Here is a 17266-nt window from a genome sequence, read left to right on the forward strand (position 1 = left end):
ACTCGTCACGTATCGATTCGATCAAGGATCACGCAGGGAAAAAGATGGAGTCTACATAGGAGGTATGATGCAGCATCAAAGGAACGGAGCATAAAGTGTTCCTAGATGAGCGTAGAATTACACGAAGTGGAGCATTCAGGGTTATTGCGTTATCGATCGTCTCCCTCGATCGAATTCTTCCCTTTGATGTTGCTAGGGCGCATCGAGTGGCCTGGATCCGAGATAATACAGTTTATTGTCGGTCGTAGGGCATGAATTCGTTTGTAGCAACATGCGTGAGATTCGTTATCTCGAGCGGATTTAAGTGCGGGTGCGCAAGACCACCCCAAAAGGGGGTCCCATAAATCGCTGCTTTTTCGTTCTATCGCGATTTCGCTCCCGTTATCATCCGCATAATTACTGTTAAATCTAGTCTCCATATTTGTCGAACGAAAACTGACAACGATGACGAGTCAAATCTATTTTTCCTTTCTTCCATTTTAACCCCTTTATTATCGCTAGTTGGTACATCGACCTTGTTCGTTTAATTTTCCTATATTTAATTATCATCTTCTTACATCCAATTCTTCATTTTTCTATTTTTCTCTGATTAAAAAATCGCCAGGTGCAAAGTATTAATATAGGTATCATAAATTTTTCGATATCTTCGTTTCTTTCATTTTCTTTGAAGCTTTCCTTCTTTCAATTTTCCATCTACCAATCGTCTAGCTAGTCGTGGTATGTTTAGCGTTAATAATGGAACGCTTAGAGAAATGAAAATTGTTTACTTGGAAGATGCGAGGATTATGTGAAATCAGAGGTGCTCGGTGCTATTTGCATCGTTGCGTTGAACGCGTGTTTGACGGCTTGTATCGTGTGCACAAACTTGCAGACGCACAAATACGCGATCCCCTTTGGTCCCTGGCAGTGCACTGGTCCGTTGGCATAGTGTTTGTCTACTTCATTGACGGTCGAATAATTTTATTTCACTGTTGCTCGCGTCTTAATTGAAACGCTGCGCAAACTGCCACGGGCACTTCACGTGGGCCAAACATTTACCGACATGCAAGCCAGGTTAAATATCCTCAGGCGGTTCTTAGACTCGTCTCCTATACGTGCTCCTTCTATCTGGTCTCTATACTGTCATCGTCGTTTGTTTTCGATGCTCGTGGTGTGTAGAATGAGAGAACGAGATCATTGCTAAATTCTCCAGAAATCGCATTTCTCAAATCCCTTTCATGATGAGTAATTTTCTATATTGGAATTGTCGATCTGTAATGTGTACCAAAGTACAACATACACGAGTGATAGTAACGATAGAAGTAGTATAATGGAAATTAATACGTATATTTTATAATGTAAATTAATATTAAATTTGTTGGAAATAAATAAATATTAATATAAAAATGTGGGAAAATTTATTTTGATATCTCTCGTAGGTCTGGTGTTAAATTCAATACATTGCCAATTAATATTATCACTGGAATTTTTTAGTAATTCGATTTTGGTATTAGTTGTATAATTGTAATTATTCCTGTCCAGATTTCCAAGATTTATTTTTATTTATTTTTGAAAAAGCTCGAAGACTTATTTTTACCTAGTTCTAGGAAGCTTACAATTCTGTTGGTTTATTCGTATCTATTTTTGAAGTACTTGTAGCATCGCATCTACCAGGTTGCTCTACTTTCCAATTATATTTTACCTACCTCGTGAGAAAATTAAGAAATCGACAAAAATTAACGCGAGTAGGGGACACGAAATTTTACACGAACGTAAATTTTCAAGTATGACAATCTTGGTCTAGTTAATCGTATTCTAATAAGATGTAAGAAGATACAGGTCGCACGGTGCATAATAAATTCGTTGAATCGAACGGCTTCAGGGTTACACCGCAGCACGTGTTGCGAAAAGATTCGCACGCGCTGAAAGCACGTGTCGGGGCAGGGTGCAAGCATTCGAATTAGCGAAGAATTTCTCACCGACCCAAAACCGCCTTTTATATCTCAATTACGCTTACTTTTCCACGCTGTTCCACCGACACGTGCCGCAACCTAAAACCGTGACCGTGATCGATTCGTTGGCATACAGTTCAGTTTAACAAACAGGGTAATTGCATCCCTTAGAGTCTACAATACCGTGCAAACATAATTATCGCAATTCGATTTTTATAATTTCCAATTTTCGCCATTTTAGCTTTAATTAAATCGATTCCTCGGAATATCGAAACTTGAAAATATCAATTTGTCAAATAATAAATAAAATAGAAATAGTTGGTGGAATTTAAGTAGAAGACAGGTGTGTAATTTCACCAAGCTAAGAGTTAAAAAGTATAATTAGAAATATTAGAAAATAAGGATTGTAGACTGATTTTATTTAAAAAATAAATATATTAGTATTGTGATTATTATATGAGATATTCGGTGGAATCTATATAGGGGATATGCATAATTGATCCTCAACCCTAATTCGAATTAGCCAGGATTCCCTCGTCAGTGGGAAACCGGCCATGATATCTCAATTACGCCTAACTTTTACACGGTGTTAGGTGAACACGTGCAGCCTGGTGTGAAGTTTCCCGCTATCAATTTCTCAAAGCCGACTACCCGGTGATAAATGCACGTGGCGGTGGCATTTAGTCGTAGCTTGGTCTTCCTGGTCATGTGCCGATCAAAATCGGCACGTGGCCATTATTACACGCCATGTTGATTCGCGGTGTTCGTTTAATTCGAGAGAAAATCAGTCGATAATTTTAGAAAAGCTACCTTCCACCTTGATAGTAACCAATTAATTATCTAAAAACAGGTTAGGTTGCAATCTTGCTATTTATTAAATTTATTCCTCGACTTAGAAAAGATATTACTTATTAGAATACTCTCCACGAATTTTGAAATTTCTTCCACATTACATTTTTTTATTGAATCACTATCCCTGGCAAAATAATTTTGGCCAAGCACGATAATAGTTATTCTTCCATCATTTCCTCCTCGATGTTAAATAAAGGATTGAATTATTTCCTGGTTCTTGCTTTTATTCCATACCAAGTCCACTCGACACCCTGTTGTATGCATATATAGTAGCACTTTACATCTAAAAAGTTATAGTAATTTTAGATAATTTCGTATTATCGAGTCTGGCCGAAAATTTCTTGCCAGGGGTAGTATATTTATCGGAAATTCAACACGAAACAAATAGAATCATAGGCATTCCATATGCACACATTCTCGAATTTTCTCAAGAACCACTGTGCCAATCGGCGCTGTCAACAAAGCCATCTTCCATTTCAACTCTGACTAATTAATCACCCAAATTCAGATTAATCTTAAATCTCGATAACTACAAACTTCATTTATTCATTTAGAAACAATATTTTGACACAATTTTATCCACGAATATTTATTTAAAGTTGCCAATTTCTCCTCTTGTCATCTTTCTGTCACACCACGCCATTCCTCTTTGGTTAAAAAATAAGTGGCGACAGAACTAGGCCGTGTGTACGCTTTTTCCAATTCTTTCAAGAAGCCCTCGAGCTGGCACGTGACGCTTTAACCACAAATGACGGGTTTAACCATTCTGTCGTTATTATCCTTCCGGCCTTTTTCACCGAGGTGTTATCTGTGAGTAATCCGTACTCGAATCGACGGCGACATCAGCCCGCGAAACACGCACGTGCCGGTGCGTATGGGGGATGCGTTGGAGTCGCGTGGCCACACGTGGCGATAGCTCGAAACGCTAAAGTGCGGATAAGGTTGATTGGCTGGAAAGGATCGACTGCGGTCGGGCGTGATATGATATCCCATAAGATGCTTCGTGGTTGGTCCGTTCGAGAAAAATTCTCTGTTTAACTCGATAATAGAGATTATGTGAATTTCCTTTCAAAAATTGTCTATTGGGAGATAAAAACACGTATTATGTAAATCCTTGACGTAGTATTCGTGAGCTTCTTCTCCATTCTTTTCCATATTTAGTGATGGTATGAATTATAGGTGTTATTATCATATCCTTAAAGCGAATATGGGTTACACTTGCACTTCGAATAATTTTTCATTCGAATTCGGGAGAAATCCAACACTTTCGCCAGAGGAAAGAAAATGGGGAATAAAATTGGCCAAAATCCGCTGCCATATTGTGTCACTGGCCTTCCTCGTTTAATCTATATCTCTTTTCCTTCCTAACTCGTTCGCAAAATTTTAATATATGTAATTCTTCACATTAATTTAGCATTCTTTATCTCACTGACGCTCCCAAGTTACAAATATTCGTACTTTCTACAATTTTGGGAATTTAATAAATTTCTATATCTATAAGTCGGCGATCTGACAGTCGTGCTATCTCAATCAAGGCGACAGGAATAGTTCCCATAATCCGGAAACCTTGTGTCACTTCACGAAGGGCAGATCGGGGGTGTTGTCCTCGTTAGGGGCGCTAAATACCTTGAAATTACAGGACCGGTGGTCCACAGAGGTAGCACGCACCCCCGAAGTCACGTTCTCCGATGCATCGAAATCGATTTGCCACGGCAGTCGCGACTAGCCACGAGGTTCCAGCAACCCCAGTTCATCCCCTGTTCCCTGTGCCGCTGGAAATCGTCCGGAGTCGCAACGCGTCGACCAGAAAATCATTTTACAGCCGGTTTTTTCCACCAACGCGAGGAAGTAAGCTTTCAAAAATATCCCACGACTTATTAAACTCGCGATCGTTTCCGGATGGAGTAAAAAGCGGCGCCAGGTGCGAGGTCTTTTTTGCGTTTGGCCCATTTCCGCGTCGACAGTTTGCTTGGAGCCGAGAGCACAGTAGACCCATCAAGGTACCATTACTTTTTCAAATTCGTTCCCTTTCGTTTGCACAGCATCTTTATTACACTTGTCCTAGTTCCCAGTGTAACTCCTGCATAATTTTCATTCAATTTTCAATACTTATTCAAATTTAAAAATGTGTATATTCGCTTTAAGGTATTTCTTTAAGGTATTCTTAATATTTTAAATATTCTCTTTATTAATACCCCTGGCAAAATATTTGTGGCCAAATTTGATTATTTTATCCCCGACGATAAACAGAAGTTTAAATAATTTCTTTGTTTTCACTTTATATTGTATCGATTTAAGACTCTGTTTTATGCTCATATCATTCTATATCTATAATGTCAATTTTAGATAATTTCGTATTATCTGTGTGATAGAAAAAATTTTTTGCCAGTGGTAGTAGAAGATTGAGGAGGAATTAGTATAATCGTATCATTTTTGTGTTTTGTTCTGATATAGTGAGCATCATATAGTACTAATGTGATTATCACAACTTTTCCAATCTTCTTTCTAATTTTACAATTAAATCGTTAGCTCGATACTCATTTTTCATTTCGTGATTAGTTGGTATGATTTATTCTTCCCGTATTCCTCCAATATTCCGGAAGTGGCGCCTCAGTCGAAGCACTGTCAAGTAATTAACAGATTACAAACGCGTACAAAAATTTTCCGTAAAAGTAAGCATTCTTCCCCGGTGCCATCGCGATTTTCACACGAACCACCGCTTTCTCGCACACTCTCAGCTACTCTCTGTCGTTTATTACGCTTCCACAAAATTTTCTCGGACCACCCCCGCACCGGTGGCCACCCCGAAATCCTGGTGAAGCGTGTGCCCCATTTCACGGTCGTTTCTTGTGGTACACCCATAGGAAAACTGGTCGGCGTCTTTGAAATTCACCACTCCCGCGGCAAAGATCACAGAAACCGCGAACGACGGATTTTCGCGCTTTTGACCCTTCGAGAATATTTTTCATAGACTTTCGCTAGTTTCACAGTCATTCACCAGCCTTCTCCATAGCGCAACGAAACCTTGCATCGTTGAAATCGCACAGAACGTCGATTCTTTGATCCACCGGGACCGAGATCGCTCTCAAGGGTGAACTTCCTAATTCCGTTCCATGGAATTATATTTTTCCTCCAACGAATTTCGCGTCCAAGGGCTCGCTCGCATCCGGATAACGGAATTTCGTTGAATAGGCACCCGAGGGAAACAGGAAACCGTGGTTGAGATTTATAGAGCTCCCGTTACGTTCTCGTTAGCGGGAAAAGGGTTGGATAACATCGACCACGTATCCACCCTTTTTCCCTCTTTGGAAGGCGCTCGTACGCTTCCTATGCTATACCATAGGATACTATAAATCGTGATTACATACTATACGAAATGGACTTTAATATATTTCCTGACAACCCGATGTTTGAAGTTTTCGACGCGATAGTACAAAAAAGACACGTTTAATTGTCGTCAGAGTGGTGGAAATGAAGCCAACTGCCATAATTGCGTGTTTTTACGAGCTCTGCGTACGTTGAAATTTAAACCTCCGCTTGTTAGCGGATGATTAAGTGGAATAATTATTCTTGAACGATGTTCCCCGCTGTCGGCTATTATCTCCTGTTTCCGTGTCGGGAAAAAAGTCGATCAGTTACACTCGTATCTGCTGATAATGTTGCAGAACGTTGCGTTTCGAGCGAAGTAGCAAGATAGAATCGTAATAATAACGTAAGATCATGACGAAGGTAAAATAATAACATAAAATTATCGTACAGAGGTAGAAGTAAAACAGCAACGTGAAATTGAAGGTAAATTATACTAACGCGAAATTAACCGCGTGAAATTAATTCGAATATTAAATTTTGATTAAGTAGAAAGACGAGGTAGAATTGGAGTGGAGTTTTTAATGCGAAAGTCGAGTCGCGATTTGGTATCAGCTATGCCTTGACCGACGAACCGTGACGAGCAGGACATAGCATTTATCGGCCCATGCACGCCGCGATTGTTATGAAATAGTAATGTAGCGCAGGGTAGCTGCGTGCTCGGGGTGAAAAGGGTGAAATCGCGGTAGGGATGTAGGCACACGATCGCAATCGAGGCAGAGGCCGGTGTACTCGCCATCGGGACACGTCACTTTCGCGTTTCCGGTGGTGCTCAATGTCCGTGGCTCGAATTGACCGGATAATGAAGCGGAGTCATGAAAGGGTGTTAATGACGGAGGAAATTGGCGACACTTCCTCTTTGCGTTACTTCCCTGGCTTTTACTGGTTCTTGTCCTTTACTTTGTAAATTTCTCAACAAGTTCTGCACTCCATTGACTCCGCTATAGATGTATTATTCATAATCTGAGTGTTCTTTATTTAATTATCAACATTGGAATCCTTTATTTCGAATCTTGCAGACTTTGCCGATGTTATTATGTTTCGTTTAAGTGTTATTAGTCATATTTTTACTTCTTTCGCGGTATTATATACAGGGTGGCCACTGAAAGACTGAATAGAACAAAAGAAGAAGAATTTTTACAGACACACGTTCTTTTAATTTTTTATTATTTTATTTGCAAATATAATTAACAGATCTTTATTTCTTTTTAACCTTCAAGGGATTCTCTATAATCTATAAAAAAAGGAAAATAGAAAAGATTGAAAATGAACAAGTTGTGACTTTTTCGAGCCCTTCAGTTTTGCAGTGGCCACTCTGTATGATAGAGAGTCTTGTATAAGTAAATTCGTGTATATTTATCGTTCGTTTTTCGTTTTCGAGATGAAACTTGAAGTTTCAGAAAGTATTATATAGTAGAAACGTGTTGGAATTGTAGGTTGATCGGATGAAAAAACGCGAAGGGATAATTCATCCTCGAGGAGATCGTGATGATGATGGTTAGGGATGAAAGTTAGTTGATCATCGTAGAAGTTTTGTACTGTTTTGCGGAGCTGTTGCAAAATTATAGGATGAGAAGCAGCAGGTGTAAGTTATGATTACACGAGAGGTGTAGGGTACAGTGTGAATATTCTCTTAGGAATATCAAGTTTAACCAGCTCGGATCGAATAATTTAGATAGGAAGTGGTAATTGATGCACGGAATTCCCTCGATCGTTCGACACCACTCAGGCTCGTTATCGTCTCCCCGATGGGATCTCTTTAGGACATCCTTCTGGTACTCGCGAAATCATGTTTCCTTGCCCTACGTTGAGTAGCGATGGGATCGAACCTGAACGGTAATTTCAAATTACAGCGAAATGCATTAACCGAATCGATCTCTCAACCCCTCCTACGTATTCGAATTTTCTGAAACACCAATTTCTTTGTAATTTTTACCACGATAGATTATCTAACATCGTATTGAAAGAATTCAGAAATTTTTAGCCTCGTATTGTTAATGGATTTTTATGAATTCTTAAAACCACGAATATTTTAGTTCGCGTTTTATTGATGAAATATAATTTGCCAAGTTTCAGTGTAATTTCTGGGTAATAAATTCCCCGCGAATACTCGAATCCGTCAGAATGGGTAAGGTCGTTGGGTGTCGATTTACGCGTAGGAAGGGTGCAAATCCCATCTACTTGCAAGACACGCAGCGATATGAACTGTCGGTCGTAGTGCATAAAATAAGAACCACTGCGATTCGTAGCAGCGCCAAAATACGGACAGATGGCTCGTTGGATTTGTTTCGTGATGGTGAACATGTCGGTGAACCTTGCTTCGTCAGTGGTCGTGACACCTATGACGAAAGCGCGCAGGGTGTAACTGGAGTCGGTCACGAGTGCGAATTCTGTCATTGTTCCTGTCAATCTGAACATCCGTCGTTAAAAACCATTTCCACGATTCCAACATCGACCAACGTGGAATTCTGAAAAATTCTAAAAAATTCTAAAGTCCTACGTACCGCATAAACAATTCTTTCTTTAAATTACAAATTATTTTATAAAATACCAAACGCGAAGTTCGTCACGTAAATATCGAAGCGATAAAAATACTGGAAGCGTTCAAAGAATGATTTAAAATTCTGCAAACTCGATCAGGCCACCAATAGCGACAGACTGCGCTGGCAAAATGGTGGAACCACCATCTACACCCCGTACATTCGTCGACTGACGTACACACGCGACTAGATCGTTCCCCTTGTGGGTGATGACGCACACACGCAAGCTAAACAATAGTTAAATCAGGGTGAGGGGTGGCCAAGGGGTGCTGTGGGTGTTTAATGAGCTGCCAGCCAGTGACTGAACGGGGGTAGAGAGGCCGTGGTGGGGTACTGCGGAGGGTAAGGGATTTTTTGGGGTGCGAGGAGGATGGTGAAATCTATGGGGCACGAGCTATGCCACCACTTGACTGTTTATGGGACCGGCACCGTGTAAAGTGTTGGAATAACATTGCATATATTTAAAGGCCTGTGTCTGGTGTTTTTCTTGTTATTATTTTTATTTATCAAGAGCAGGAACATTTTTTGGGCAACCATAAATTCAATTTTTCAAAATTTTACTTTGGCATATTACATAATTCTGCAACTATTCTTGTGTCATTAGAATTATGACATGGAAATTGTTACAAATGAGGTACTGTTATTTTTTTTTCCTCTTTCTTCAAGTATGAAGGTTATGGGGAACTAGTGGAGGGTCTGAAGGAATTTTTTCAGAGCCAGTTAACTGACCGCTGACCTAAGACCACATCCATCACCTGAGCATTCACGAAAGTAACGCTGCCGTGAAATTAGGCAGTTCCTCGCCTATTGAACCACCTTGAGGAGCCTCCATTCACAATATTAAGTTACTATTTGCCGGTAATTTCGAAATTTGAAGGGCGGTCTGATCGCGATATTGAGTTACTATTTGCGGACGATTTGGAAGATTAGGGAAAATCGTTTGCTCGGCGAATTCATGAAACCAGCGAACTCGAGCGTGCAATATGAAACTTTATCTCCATCACCGTTAGGTTTGCTGTCGTTCAAATAATCCTCGTTAATTTAATACTCGTCTCGAATTACCGAAAATCGAAAATATTTCTGATCTTTCCTTCAGCTTTCGATCAATGCTAAATTTTCTAATAAAAAATAAACAATCGGTGGAAGGGATGAATGAAATTCGAAAATTCGGGAATAAATAAAATTTAAGTTCTCATCGCGAATTCGTACACTTGGGGGAATTTTTTGAACTCGCAAAGTGCAAATAGAATACGGATAAATCCTTAGACCAAATGTGTTTTCAGCGAGCGTGTAATCCTGCCTAAGCTCACCCTACGAGCCCAATAAAACGCGTGCTCCTACGAACGCTTCACAATGACGTTAAATCAATGATTTGTCCAGCGATCCTTCGACACGGGTTTTAATCCCGGTTTTACATGTGATTAAAGCCCGGCCCGGGCGTCAGACCGATTGATGCTATTAATGAATAACGTGAATGGAGAGTACATTAAATACGGAGACAATCCTAGTAAACACGATCTTCTCATTTTAATATCAAATCATTCAAAAAATGTGAACGATTAACTTCATGAGAAAAAATATTGCAGAGCTTTTATATAAAGAAAGTTCAATAGCAATTGCAATTTCATGCTGTATTATAAATCAGCAACACCTTGAATTAATTGCAAATTGAACTACTTGGGAAAATACAAATTGTATAAGAAATACAAACACAATCTGTGCAGCTTGATTTTCAATCGTTTCAAAAATGCAAACGATTAACTTTATGGAAGAAAATAGTATAGCGGTATACGTATTATGGAATAAATAACACAAGAAATATAAATGATTTATAAACTTTGATCTATCTACAATATCATATATAGTATAGTCAACATATGTTAGGGTAGAAATTCGTATTATAAAAATCAAGCAAGAGCAGTTTAAAATTTTCATCATAAGCTATCATCGCAGAGGCCGTTGTTACGATATAAATAAATCAACGGTTAAAAATCCGTGTGTTGGCCGAACGTATAGTTAGCACGCGTTAGAAAAAAGAGTTTCTTTGAGGAGGAGGAAAGGGATCGTTAACGTTATCGCCGATCACGGGCATTCGATGATTCTCGATCGACTTTGGAGGACTCGCTGCTCCCTGGACCAGTAATCCACGTCATTCCGGGATGAATGCCTGGCTGGCTCGGGCATTCTTCAAGTAAATTATAGTCTTGAATGGCAGCGCAGTGGGGGGTTGGTTGGCACGCGTACATTGGGGTACACCTGCCCCCCGTAGACATCTGTCCCCTATATTTCCATCGCGAGAGTCAAACCATGGCGTGTGGATTCTCGGCAGTTGTTGTCAAGTTCTTATTAACGACTCGAAACGTTATCGTATCTTTATTCCAAAGATTTCCTGCGTATTTCGTCTAGATACATTTCCAATCGCTCTTTTACGCTGTCGTCATAGAGATCTTCGTACTTTTTATTAGATATCCTGGCATTCACGCGTGTCGATAATTGTGCGAGTGGTCTGTGTCGAAAATCTGAAAGAAATTATTCTTTTATCAGTTTACATTATGATAAAATAGAGCAATTTTGGTAGTATAGCAAAAATAGAATCGTTAGATTCGTGATACATTTAATTTAAAAGGAAACACTGTAGGACTTAGGCCACGTAGGCTTAGGGAATTAATTTTCTAATTATAGAAAGTGTCGAGTATCCGTGCAAATTAAGTTGCTAATGACCAAGGTATCAATGCGACGTAAAACAATGAAACAGGAGAGAAGGAAGACGTATTAAATATGGGAAATGATAAGGTGAAAAGCGCGAAAGGGAATAAAAGTGCAGTCCAAACAATAGTTCCATCCTGCATGCTTGATTAATACAGTGCCATCACTCCTTTCCTCTCGGCGACAATAGAGTCCAACGGACAGCATCTCTGTAGGCAGCCTAACAATCAGCTCTCGTCCTCGTTAATTCAATTTATTCCGACCAGGGGCGTCGATCTCGTGCTCAAATAAGGCTTTCCATATTTTAGCCTGCTACCACGCGCATAACGCGTACAGAGGAAGAGAGAAAGTGGAATAGACGTTCGTGGTGTTCGCGGGGTGTGTCCCATGACGTAGTGGTCTAACCGGCATTGTTCGTGGTTTACCACAAAGGCCTGCAAATGCCAACTTGCAGTGAAAAGCCCGCTACCCTACGCGCCACGTCTAAACAGATGCCGAAATACGATGCCGAAAGATGCTTGTCTGAATCTTCTTTTTGCACCCTGCGCTGTCCGTCCACAGCCTTTTGGGGTGAATCGGGGGTGGTTTCGTTCCTTGATCGACGTCCTCATTGTTCCTACGCGTGGTTTTAATCCTTGGTGTATTCGCAGTAAGATTAATTCGACATAAATCCAGTAAATGGAAAAGGAATTAATTATTCAGGAGTAAAAGAATAACAAATATTTTTATATTTACGGACTTCTGAAAATATTCGAATAGGATCGGATAATTCTTCTTACCTTTGGTTTCAGCCCCTTTTCGAGTGTTCTACTTTATAGGATTTAAAGTAAATCGGATGGTATAAATAAAATAAAAGAATATTCGATTAATCGCGAATAATACCGAGCAATGGAAATATTTTTACATTTATTCGCTACTTCAAATACTCGATCCATTATCTGTAGAAAATGGAGCGTCACGAGTACGTGTCATCATCAATCTTCGATCGAGCATCCATATCGATCAGAGCTTTCCAATTTTCACCGTCAAATCGAACGTTTTCATGGAAACTTTCCTCTTTCTCTGTTCATGTCTACCTTTTAGGGGACAGTCAGTTTGGAGAATTATTCCATCAGATGGGAGTTTCCGCGTCGCAGAGGATCACGGCCATTAAACTTCGGTTAACTGTTCGCCGATCGGTCAAGGTAATTTCACGAATTTTCATGAATTAGGAAAACCCGTCTCCCCTTTCTTCTTCTCCCGCCGCGGTACCCCTGTATGGTTCTGGCCTGCTCTCCACGGGGGAGCACCTCTGTCAGCCACCAGTATGTCACCGTACAGACCAGCGCCCCGGTACAATGAGGGCCCTGAGCGCGATCGATATGTGCACTCGACGGAAACGACCCAACGAAAGGTCGATCAAAGCGAAATCACTGCGCTCGGAAATGCAGCAGCGACGTTTATGGTCTGTAAAAAATTCCGCGTCGAATCTTTGTTTAAACTGTACGAGAGGCTGCCTCGTCGTTGCTATTGTTTAGATTCATCGTGAGGGATTGTTTCTGTTGAATGGAAATTTCTCGTCTCTGTTGAAATTTCTCGGCCAAACAGTGATTTTGCATTCTCATCGAGAGATTTGCATAGACTGTCGACATAAATAATCATGACGATGTTGTATTTAGAAAATTCAGGAACTTGTCGATTATAGGGGTTGCGCGGGAATAATTCTGGAGAATAAATCGGTCTTCCTAATTTCTTATTTTCCATCGTCACGACCCCCACAGCTAGGAAGCAGTTACAGGGTGCAAAGGCCACGGCAAAAACTGATTGAATCCCCCCAAAATCCAACACCTTTACGGAACCTAGCCGTCTGTCGCGCTGTGCACACAGTCATACGTCGTGGACATAATGGTTCCATTGAAGCATTACCATTATTGGCGAGATTTGGGGAAACGATCGAGCGTGGTAACGGATTCGTCGCAGCTTGCAGCTTGTTTGCAAATAGGCCTTGTATACGGAATTATTGATCAACCGGTAAAAGGGTGTCGCGAGACCGCATCCACCGGGAAAACATCTTCCTCCGATACAGTTGTACTATAATAGTCGACAATTAAAAATATTTTCTCATAAATTATACACGCATAGATTAATTCTGAATAAATTTTAAGCGACTGTTCGATTAATTTCTGAATTTAATATCAACTTCATATTTGGTCATCGTGTTATATCGATTTTGAGGAACGTTGAGGTTAACGAACTTGATGAAAAATCGATCGATCAATAGGAAGCACCGTTCCCGAAAACTGATTTCCATCACAAGAAGTAGGTCCTCCATTTTCGGGACACTGCAGCCAAGTGTTACGAAAATAAATAGGCGAATACTGTCATTCGATCAACCGGAGCACAAAGGGTGCAGAGGTTATCAAAATAGCCGGTGTGCTGTTGAACTCGTGATGGAAAAATAACATTTTTCCACTCTTCGCTACACCAGTCCTCCCACCCAACTCGATAATATTTATTCGTACACGAGAATTGCGAGATATCTTTGTCCGCGTTGCAATGGAAATTTTGCGCTCCTATTCTCTTGGAATTACAGAAATCCGCGTGAATTTTGGATCGAAATGACGATTATGCGTAACGTCTGAGAGATTACTACCGGTAAATAGATTAGGGCCGATTTTTTCGATTGTTGCACGATTTCGAGCGCTTCCGAGTCACGTTCGTGGCGTAATCCATCGGATTAGGCGGGTAGGCGTAATTTCTGCCGCAACTTGTGATACATCTGCCCTACAGTGATTCTTACAAAGGACACGTGTCCTGGCACGTGTTCATTCATTCTTGAACAGGACTCCATTCCTGCAAAGTGGCTCGAGTATGCTCGTTTGTAAGACGATAACTGCTTAATCGTCACTGTCTTGTTTGCGGATCAGTTTCCACCCCTTTGTCGAGGATCCTGTCGATGATCTAGCACGTGGTTTATCTACGATCTTCCGTGCATGCAACTGGCCATCAGATGGGTACACTGAAGAATTGTATTTGATTATACACAACGCTACATACACGTGATCAAGGGAAAGCTAATAAATTCAATTTCCGAATATATTTTTACATTAATTAACGATAAAGCACTCGATCTCTAATTCTTTGTATTTAGAATAAATTTCCATTTTAAATTTCAACCTTCTTTCTCGTGAAATTAATTATTTAGCAAACGAATGCTTCGTATGGAGTTGGATATTATTTTAGAATTAATTAGCTTGCTCGTAGTGTGAGGATTTAGGGGTGGAAATTAGCAGGAGCGATGTATCTAGGTAAAATATGATTTATTGATAGAAGATATAAATTCTGTACAATATATATTCCCTGAATCGGTGATTCCACCATCCGATAAGAGCACTGACGGAGACGTATGCTTAAATACGATAACCTAGAAACAAAGGGTGAGATCAAGCGTTCGAGATCAACCTAAGAGCATCGATGACTAGAAAAAAAAAAGGAACGTGACATGTACGTCGTTATGCACGTGTTTGTAATTACGCACGAGGATCGTATCGGGATCCTTGGATAAGACAAGAAGAAGAAATGTATCCTGATACGTTTTCGGAAAGAGTAGATTATCCGTTGATAATCTCCAAAGCCTTGCCACGATTCACCTAACGTTAATCTTAATCCTAGTAATTCGTTGCGAATAGAATGCTCTCTTACAAAGTAAATAACGATCATCTTGCGCACTGGCCTACTCATTTTTACAATCACTCCGTTAATTTCACGCTAATTAATCTTGGATATAGTCTGTTCGACTTTCGTACGATGATATGCAGGTTTTCTTGAAGTGCGATCGAGGAGCTCTTTGGAAGAAAATCATTTATCGAAACAAACTTCTCTCGTTACCGAATTTTTGTAGTCCGTTCTGTGCTATAGTATTCTGCTCTACATTAATAATAAACGTTATACACGAAGAATATTTCAGTTTCGAAAATTTCGTCAGACATGTCCTTCCTCCAAGGAACTCCTCAATTGCGAGCATCGTTGAATTCTCGTTACACGCAAGTCGTAGCTTATGCTATTACGTACTTGTCACTGTAACTTTGGGAGACGTAGAAAAAATTCACTAAAGCATGGAGGATGCTGGATCTATTAAGTACTTTCTATTCTTTGGTCTTCGATTATTAGTCTTCGCGTAGAGACAATTCGATTATACGATACCTGTACCGAAAAATTTGTATCTACATAGTCCCATCGTCTCGATCACTGTTTAACTGGTCGTTAAAGCTCCGCCAATTGTTCACTCGTTACACCAAAATCACTGCTGTGCACGAACAATTTCTCATGTAGTTACTCGTTACAACGTCGGTACAATGGCGGCGATGACTCATGGCTACTCGCGATCACCAGCCAATCTCTATCCCGCAGCTACCCCATTCCTCTACCATCGGAAACCCCCAAAAATTCCTCTGTTAGGTACACACTCGTTCCAACGCGTCATCTTTACCATCATCCTCGTCAATTTTCCACGTACAATCGTAACCACGGCTCTCTTCGATACTCGAGTTCTTCCCAATGAAACATCCGAGTCCGCTACGATCGTTTCTTCGCCTTCCACCGGAAAAGAATATTCTAAAGACACTGATACATGTTGTTGTGTCCCATATGGTGAGGCGCCGGAAGCTGGTGCTGCGCGTGGTACATCCTCTGATCGTAACACGGCTGATACTGCATCGGAGGACTGACACTCTGATCGCTGTAGCAATCGTACTCCTGCCATTCGGGCACGAATCTCTCTTGAGGGTACGGGAACACCGTGTGCGACGGCCCGAGTCGCTTCTGCGCGGCGACGGCGCAACTTCCGGTCGACGAGGTGATCATGTTTCCGTTCTCGCTGATGCTGACCGTCACGTTGCCCACGTTCACCGTGATCTCGCCTGCCTCGGAATTTCCCAGCGTCTGGGACAGCGCCCAGATGTAGTTGTGGGCGAATCTGAGGGTCTCGATTTTCGTCAGCTTCGTGTCTTCCGGAAAGGTCGGCAAGGCCATCCGAAGACGTTCCAGGGCATCGTTGAGCGTGTGCATCCTGTGTCTCTCGCGATCGTTCGCCTTTATTCGACGGTTCCTTTTCAGCCTCAGCACCTGCGGGCGAATCAATGCTTTCGTGTGATCATTTAACTTCCTGTCTCTTTCCGCAGGCTTCTTTAAGGATCAAAGAGGTTCGTTGGATCGGTTGAGTCGGTGGAGGGAGGTTCTTTGAGATGGTGGCTCGGGGTGGTAAATGGAGATTGACGGTTACCTGTGTGGGGCTCTTGCAACGCGTGTTTCGAGTCTTCTTGCGCTTTTCTTCTTTCGCTGGCGGATATAGGGTGTCGGATTGGACCTCGTGTTTCGGGGACTCGAAGCTGACGTCGAAACCGGAATCGGACGAACTCGAGAGCTCGTCGAAGCCCCCCTCGCTGCAGAACGAGTACTCCGAGGACATGCTGCACGATTTCCTAAGGAAAACACGTTACTTTTACGGAATATTTGGAAATTCGCGAGGTCCCCTGTCTTTGAAATGTTTGATGCGTGTAAAGTGCTAGGTTTGATAAAAATGATCACTCAATTAGGTTTACAAATTTCGAAATAGTTACTGATTAAATATCTCATTGTGTCTGCTCGATCATTCCAAGTTACCTTTAGAATTCGTTTTATTTTTCTATCCTTCGAATATTTATACGGATGAATAGTTTACTTGGTAGTTCCGAATCAATTTCACCAATCCACCGAATTTTCAGTATATCTTCAGCTATCTCCATGGATGATATTTCTGAACGTTCGATAGGAGACTCAATGAAATATCGAAAATGCGTGGTTCGCGAGAATTATCTTACCTGATAAACTCGTCAGCTCAGTGAAGCGATCCTC

The 17266-nt window shown here is 41.0% G+C and overlaps 1 protein-coding gene across 1 annotated transcript; it reads right to left on the reverse strand.

Annotated features, from left to right (window-relative positions):
- Positions 1–15988: 15988 nt before the first annotated feature.
- On the reverse strand, positions 15989–16841 carry tap (basic helix-loop-helix neural transcription factor TAP). The gene is made up of 2 exons (XM_017900692.1): positions 16656–16841; positions 15989–16498 (listed from the first exon to the last, which is right to left on the reverse strand). The coding sequence occupies exons 1-2, from the start codon at positions 16839–16841 to the stop codon at positions 15989–15991; spliced, it is 696 nt and encodes a 231-aa protein (XP_017756181.1).
- Between the last annotated feature and the right edge of the window lie 425 nt (positions 16842–17266).

Source organism: Eufriesea mexicana, unplaced genomic scaffold (assembly GCF_001483705.2).
Source record: "Eufriesea mexicana isolate 0111107269 unplaced genomic scaffold, ASM148370v2 scaffold1312, whole genome shotgun sequence".
NCBI classification, from domain to species: domain Eukaryota; kingdom Metazoa; phylum Arthropoda; class Insecta; order Hymenoptera; family Apidae; genus Eufriesea; species Eufriesea mexicana.

Coding starts and splice junctions, on each gene's coding strand:
- tap (XM_017900692.1), bottom strand. CDS start 16,841: ATGTCCTCGGAGTACTCGTTCTGCAGCGAGGGGGGCTTCGACGAGCTC. Junction 16,499..16,655: donor GTTGCAAGAGCCCCACACAG/GTAACCGTCAAT, acceptor ATTCGCCCGCAG/GTGCTGAGGCTGAAAAGGAA.